At 44.2% G+C, this 8,009-nt stretch overlaps 1 protein-coding gene across 1 annotated transcript in view; it reads right to left on the minus strand.

Moving 5' to 3' along the window:
* The window catches only part of gys2 (glycogen synthase 2), a 40,758-nt gene extending 40,561 nt beyond the window's left edge, over nucleotides 1-197 (minus strand). Inside the window, exon 1 of the mRNA XM_079582819.1 lies at nucleotides 64-197. Coding sequence (XP_079438945.1) covers nucleotides 64-187 — 124 coding nt within the window. The 5' untranslated portion in view covers nucleotides 188-197. The remainder of the gene's footprint in view (nucleotides 1-63) is intronic.
* Nucleotides 198-8,009: the final 7,812 nt, after the last annotated feature.

Raw genomic sequence — 8,009 nt, forward strand, 5'->3', positions numbered from 1 at the left:
GCTGCTGTAGCTGAAGCGCCGCTGAGCTTCACGCTCGAGCACAAAGCATGAAGAGTGCCTGACCTTTGTTGGTGACCTCCCAGGATGTCTCGAACAGCAGCAGGTCGTCCACCGGCAGCTCGTGGTCCTCCCACTGGGGGAGTACCCCGCTCAGGGAGCTCATGGACAGGGAGCGGGTCAGAGGCATCGCGGCTGGACGCTCTGGAAGTGAAGTGGACGCTCTGAGACAGACGCTCTTCAGGAGGGAACTCTGTGTTTGCGTTGGGACAGTTCAGGGGGCAGTTGTGTAATGTTTGTGAACTGTGGCCCCCACGGTCCACCACATATTTACTCAAAATCACAAAGAGGCACCACAGGGCTTAGTTTTGCTAATCTGTGGATTTCAGCAGTTAAAGGGACATTTCTGACATAGGGCCTCGTGATGCAGAGTGTTGCTGATACCTGGAGATGTTCTTTTTGTAGTTCATGCATTTCTTATGTTTGAAGCTAGGCTAGTGCATGTCTATGGTATCAGCTAGCCTGCATTAAAAACAGTGTGACCGGCTCCACAGAGCACCTGAGGCAAATCACTTCTAACACCAGACTAACCATATAAATGTCTGTTTGGAATATAACTGACCTGCATCACATGAATGATGGCATTTTAGGGACTATTTTCTAGCACAGGGGGGCCCAAACTTTTTGTCTCCGAGGGCCTAAATGAAAAAGTGCCTGTGGGTCGCGGGCCAAACACGGCGATGTCAAGCACGAAAAACACATATAGCTGCAAATTATAAAGTTACTTTAGTTTCCTTTTTGGATAGCCCACATTTACATTTGATTCTATCTATACAAATAACATGCTATATTAAAACAAATGGTAACTATGGCTAAAGCCTAGTTTTAGCAAAACAAAATCAACAATTGTAACAATTTAGCGCAAAAAACACACACCTGTATCTACAGCACCTGCAGTCACTTTACCTCATTCGTTCACTCAAAGAAAATGCCACATTAGATTATTTTGAAAGTGTCAGTTCAGTCAATGTTTTAACATTTGCTGTTGTTAATGTAACAACCTTTGCAATAGAAGTTGGAAAACTGTGAAAGTTGATGCTACAACGCTCTAAATACCAAGACACCACAGCAGTGTTTCCTTAACTTTGCGAGAGAAACAGCGCCCCCAATTTGACGCTAGTGGTCAAAAAGTGTACTGCATCTATATTTACCACTGAGAATGAATGGAAGAGAGTTAGTATTAACCACACACAGCGCAAAAGCTGGTCACTCTCTGGCGGGGACCCCACTTTGGGCACCCCCCTGCACCCCTGTAGCAGATCACTCCGCCGCTGCGTAGCTTCTACTACCACGAAGCAAACATAAGTTCTTTCACACATTTTTCAGTCACATTCATGTGGTCAGTCTGGTGTTATAAGCCTCAGGTGCTCTGTGCTCGGGTCACACTGTTTTAAATGCAGGCTACTAGTTACCATAGACATGCACTAGCCTAGCACTAGCCTGGCACTAGCCTAGCACTAGCCTAGCACTAGCCTAGCACTAGCCTAGCACTAGCCTAGCACTAGCCTAGCTCTAGCCTAGCACTAGCCTAGCTCTAGCCTAGCACTAGCCTAGCACTAGCCTAGCACTAGCCTAGCTCTAGCCTAGCACTAGCCTAGCACTAACCTAGCTCTAGCCTAGCGCCACTAAACTCTTCAAATATAAGAACTGCAACAAGAAGATTTAGTGGAGAAATGTCCGATTTGCTCTTAAATATTCAGTTTTACCATAATTCCTGAGAGGTTATTAGTGTACAGGAACATCTGTGCAGAGGATCATAGTGTACAGGAACATCTGTGCAGAGGAACATAGTGTACAGGAACATCTGTGTAGAGGATCATAGTGTACAGGAACATCTGTGTAGAGGATCATAGTGTACAGGAACATCTGTGCAGAGGATCATAGTGTACAGGAACATCTGTGAGAGGATCATAGTGTACAGGAACATCTGTGCAGAGGATCATAGTGTACAGGAACATCTGTGCAGAGGATCATAGTGTACAGGAACATCTGTGCAGAGGATCATAGTGTACAGGAACATATGTGCAGAGGATCATAGTGTACAGGAACATATGTGCAGGAATCATAGTGTACAGGAACATCTGTGCAGAGGATCATAGTGTACAGGAACATCTGTGCAGAGGATCATAGTGTACAGGAACATCTGTACAGAGGATCATAGTGTACAGGAACATCTGTGCAGAGGATCATAGTGTACAGGAACATCTGTGCAGAGGATCATAGTGTACAGGAACATCTGTGCAGAGGATCATAGTGTACAGGAACATCTGTGCAGAGGATCATAGTGTACAGGAACATATGTGCAGGAATCATAGTGTACAGGAACATCTGTGCAGAGGATCATAGTGTACAGGAACATCTGTACAGAGGATCATAGTGTACAGGAACATCTGTGCAGAGGATCATAGTGTACAGGAACATCTGTGAGAGGATCATAGTGTACAGGAACATCTGTGCAGAGGATCATAGTGTACAGGAACATCAGTGCAGAGGATCATAGTGTACAGGAACATCAGTGCAGAGGATCATAGTGTACAGGAACATCAGTGCAGAGGATCATAGTGTACAGGAACATCTGTGCAGAGGAACATAGTGTACAGGAACATCTGTGCAGAGGATCATAGTGTACAGGAACATCTGTGAGAGGATCATAGTGTACAGGAACATCTGTGCAGAGGATCATAGTGTACATGAACATCTGTGCAGAGGATCATAGTGTACAGGAACATCTGTGCAGAGGATCATAGTGTACAGGAACATCTGTGCAGAGGATCATAGTGTACAGGAACATCTGTGCAGAGGATCATAGTGTACATGAACATCTGTGCAGAGGATCATAGTGTACAGGAACATCTGTGCAGAGGATCATAGTGTACAGGAACATCTGTGCAGAGGATCATAGTGTACAGGAACATATGTGCAGGAATCATAGTGTACAGGAACATCTGTGCAGAGGAACATAGTGTACAGGAACATCTGTGCAGAGAAAAATAGTGTACAGGAACATCTGTACAGAGGATCATAGTGTACAGGAACATCTGTGCAGAGGATCATAGTGTACAGGAACATCTGTACAGAGGATCACAGTGTACAGGAACATCTGTGCAGAGGAACATAGTGTACAGGAACATCTGTGCAGGAATCAGTGTACAGGAACATCTGTGCAGAGGATCATAGTTTACAGGAACATATGTGCAGGAATCATAGTGTACAGGAACATCTGTGCAGAGGATCATAGTGTACAGGAACATCTGTGCAGAGGAAAATAGTGTACAGGAACATCAGTGCAGGAATCAGTGTACAGGAACATCTGTGCAGAGGAAAATAGTGTACAGGAACATCTGTGCAGAGGAAAATAGTGTACAAGAACATCTGTGCAGAGGATCATAGTGTACAGAAACATCTGTGCAGAGGATCATAGTGTACAGGAACATCTGTGCAGAGGATCATAGTGTACAGGAACATCTGTGCAGCGGAAAATAGTGTACAGGAACATCTGTGCAGAGGAAAATAGTGTACAGGAACATCTGTGCAGAGGATCATAGTGTACAGGAACATCAGTGCAGAGGATCATAGTGTACAGGAACATCTGTGCAGCGGAAAATAGTGTACAGGAACATCTGTGTAGAGGATCATAGTGTACAGGAACATCTGTGCAGAGGATCATAGTGTACAGGAACATCTGTGCAGAGAAAAATAGTGTACAGGAACATCTGTGCAGAGGATCATAGTGTACAGGAACATCTGTACAGAGGATCATAGTGTACAGGAACATCTGTACAGAGGATCATAGTGTACAGGAACATCTGTGCAGAGGATCATAGTGTACAGGAACATATGTGCAGGAATCATAGTGTACAGGAACATCTGTGCAGAGGATCATAGTGTACAGGAACATCTGTGCAGAGGAAAATAGTGTACAGGAACATCTGTGCAGGAATCAGTGTACAGGAACATCTGTGCAGAGGATCATAGTGTACAGGAACATATGTGCAGGAATCATAGTGTACAGGAACATCTGTGCAGAGGATCATAGTGTACAGGAACATCTGTGCAGAGGAACATAGTGTACAGGAACATCTGTGCAGAGGATCATAGTGTACATGAACATCTGTGCAGAGGATCATAGTGTACAGGAACATCTGTGCAGAGGATCATAGTGTACAGGAACATCTGTGCAGAGGATCATAGTGTACATGAACATCTGTGCAGAGGATCATAGTGTACAGGAACATCTGTGCAGAGGATCATAGTGTACAGGAACATCTGTGCAGAGGATCATAGTGTACAGGAACATATGTGCAGGAATCATAGTGTACAGGAACATCTGTGCAGAGGAACATAGTGTACAGGAACATCTGTGCAGAGAAAAATAGTGTACAGGAACATCTGTGCAGAGGATCATAGTGTACAGGAACATCTGTACAGAGGATCACAGTGTACAGGAACATCTGTGCAGAGGAACATAGTGTACAGGAACATATGTGCAGGAATCATAGTGTACAGGAACATCTGTGCAGAGGATCATAGTGTACAGGAACATCTGTGCAGAGGAAAATAGTGTACAGGAACATCTGTGCAGGAATCAGTGTACAGGAACATCTGTGCAGAGGATCATAGTGTACAGGAACATCTGTGAGAGGATCATAGTGTACAGGAACATCTGTGCAGAGGATCATAGTGTACAGGAACATCTGTGCAGAGGATCATAGTGTACAGGAACATCTGTGCAGAGGAACATAGTGTACAGGAACATCTGTGCAGAGGAACATAGTGTACAAGAACATCTGTGCAGAGGATCATAGTGTACAGGAACATCTGTGCAGAGGATCATAGTGTACAGGAACATCTGTGAGAGGATCATAGTGTACAGGAACATCTGTGCAGAGGAAAATAGTGTACAGGAACATCTGTGCAGAGGAACATAGTGTACAGGAACATCTGTGCAGAGGAAAATAGTGTACAGGAACATCTGTGCAGAGGAACATAGTGTACAGGAACATCTGTGCAGAGGAAAATAGTGTACAGGAACATCTGTGCAGAGGATCATAGTGTACAAGAACATCTGTGCAGAGGATCATAGTGTACAGGAACATCTGTGTAGAGGAACATAGTGTACATGAACATCTGTGCAGAGGGTCATAGTGTACAGGAACATCTGTGCAGAGGATTATAGTGTACAGGAACATCTGTGCAGAGGATCATAGTGTACAGGAACATCTGTACAGAGGATCACAGTGTACAGGAACATCTGTGCAGAGGAACATAGTGTACAGGAACATCTGTGCAGGAATCAGTGTACAGGAACATCTGTGCAGAGGATCATAGTTTACAGGAACATATGTGCAGGAATCATAGTGTACAGGAACATCTGTGCAGAGGATCATAGTGTACAGGAACATCTGTGCAGAGGAAAATAGTGTACAGGAACATCAGTGCAAGAATCAGTGTACAGGAACATCTGTGCAGAGGAAAATAGTGTACAGGAACATCTGTGCAGAGGAAAATAGTGTACAAGAACATCTGTGCAGAGGATCATAGTGTACAGAAACATCTGTGCAGAGGATCATAGTGTACAGGAACATCTGTGCAGAGGATCATAGTGTACAGGAACATCTGTGCAGCGGAAAATAGTGTACAGGAACATCTGTGCAGAGGAAAATAGTGTACAGGAACATCTGTGCAGAGGATCATAGTGTACAGGAACATCAGTGCAGAGGATCATAGTGTACAGGAACATCTGTGCAGCGGAAAATAGTGTACAGGAACATCTGTGTAGAGGATCATAGTGTACAGGAACATCTGTGCAGAGGATCATAGTGTACAGGAACATCTGTGCAGAGAAAAATAGTGTACAGGAACATCTGTGCAGAGGATCATAGTGTACAGGAACATCTGTACAGAGGATCATAGTGTACAGGAACATCTGTACAGAGGATCATAGTGTACAGGAACATCTGTGCAGAGGATCATAGTGTACAGGAACATATGTGCAGGAATCATAGTGTACAGGAACATCTGTGCAGAGGATCATAGTGTACAGGAACATCTGTGCAGAGGAAAATAGTGTACAGGAACATCTGTGCAGGAATCAGTGTACAGGAACATCTGTGCAGAGGATCATAGTGTACAGGAACATATGTGCAGGAATCATAGTGTACAGGAACATCTGTGCAGAGGATCATAGTGTACAGGAACATCTGTGCAGAGGAACATAGTGTACAGGAACATCTGTGCAGAGGATCATAGTGTACATGAACATCTGTGCAGAGGATCATAGTGTACAGGAACATCTGTGCAGAGGATCATAGTGTACAGGAACATCTGTGCAGAGGATCATAGTGTACATGAACATCTGTGCAGAGGATCATAGTGTACAGGAACATCTGTGCAGAGGATCATAGTGTACAGGAACATCTGTGCAGAGGATCATAGTGTACAGGAACATATGTGCAGGAATCATAGTGTACAGGAACATCTGTGCAGAGGAACATAGTGTACAGGAACATCTGTGTAGAGAAAAATAGTGTACAGGAACATCTGTGCAGAGGATCATAGTGTACAGGAACATCTGTACAGAGGATCACAGTGTACAGGAACATCTGTGCAGAGGAACATAGTGTACAGGAACATATGTGCAGGAATCATAGTGTACAGGAACATCTGTGCAGAGGATCATAGTGTACAGGAACATCTGTGCAGAGGAAAATAGTGTACAGGAACATCTGTGCAGGAATCAGTGTACAGGAACATCTGTGCAGAGGATCATAGTGTACAGGAACATCTGTGAGAGGATCATAGTGTACAGGAACATCTGTGCAGAGGATCATAGTGTACAGGAACATCTGTGCAGAAGATCATAGTGTACAGGAACATCTGTGCAGAGGAACATAGTGTACAGGAACATCTGTGCAGAGGAACATAGTGTACAAGAACATCTGTGCAGAGGATCATAGTGTACAGGAACATCTGTGCAGAGGATCATAGTGTACAGGAACATCTGTGAGAGGATCATAGTGTACAGGAACATCTGTGCAGAGGAAAATAGTGTACAGGAACATCTGTGCAGAGGAACATAGTGTACAGGAACATCTGTGCAGAGGAAAATAGTGTACAGGAACATCTGTGCAGAGGAACATAGTGTACAGGAACATCTGTGCAGAGGAAAATAGTGTACAGGAACATCTGTGCAGAGGATCATAGTGTACAAGAACATCTGTGCAGAGGATCATAGTGTACAGGAACATCTGTGTAGAGGAACATAGTGTACATGAACATCTGTGCAGAGGGTCATAGTGTACAGGAACATCTGTGCAGAGGATTATAGTGTACAGGAACATCTGTGCAGAGGAACATAGTGTACAGGAACATCTGTGCAGAGGATCATAGTGTACAGGAACATCTGTGAGAGGAACATAGTGTACAGGAACATCTGTGCAGAGGATCATAGTGTACAGGAACATCTGTGCAGAGGATCATAGTGTACAGGAACATCTGTGAGAGGATCATAGTGTACAGGAACATCTGTGCAGAGGATCATAGTGTACAGGAACATCTGTGCAGAGGATCATAGTGTACAGGAACATCTGTGCAGAGGAACATAGTGTACAGGAACATCTGTGCAGAGGACCATAGTATACAGGAACATCTGTGCAGAGGAACATAGTGTACAAGAACATCTGTGTAGAGGATCATAGTGTACAAGAACATCTGTGCAGAGGAACATAGTGTACAGGAACATCTGTGCAGAGGATCATAGTGTACAGGAACATCTGTGCAGAGGAAAATAGTGTACAGGAACATCTGTGCAGAGGAACATAGTGTACAGGAACATCTGTGCAGAGGAAAATAGTGTACAGGAACATCTGTGCAGAGGATCATAGTGTACAAGAACATCTGTGCAGAGGATCATAGTGTACAGGAACATCTGTGCAGAGGATCATAGTGTACAG

This window comes from Gobius niger, assembly GCF_951799975.1.
Source record: "Gobius niger genome assembly, chromosome: 2".
Lineage (NCBI taxonomy): Eukaryota > Metazoa > Chordata > Actinopteri > Gobiiformes > Gobiidae > Gobius > Gobius niger.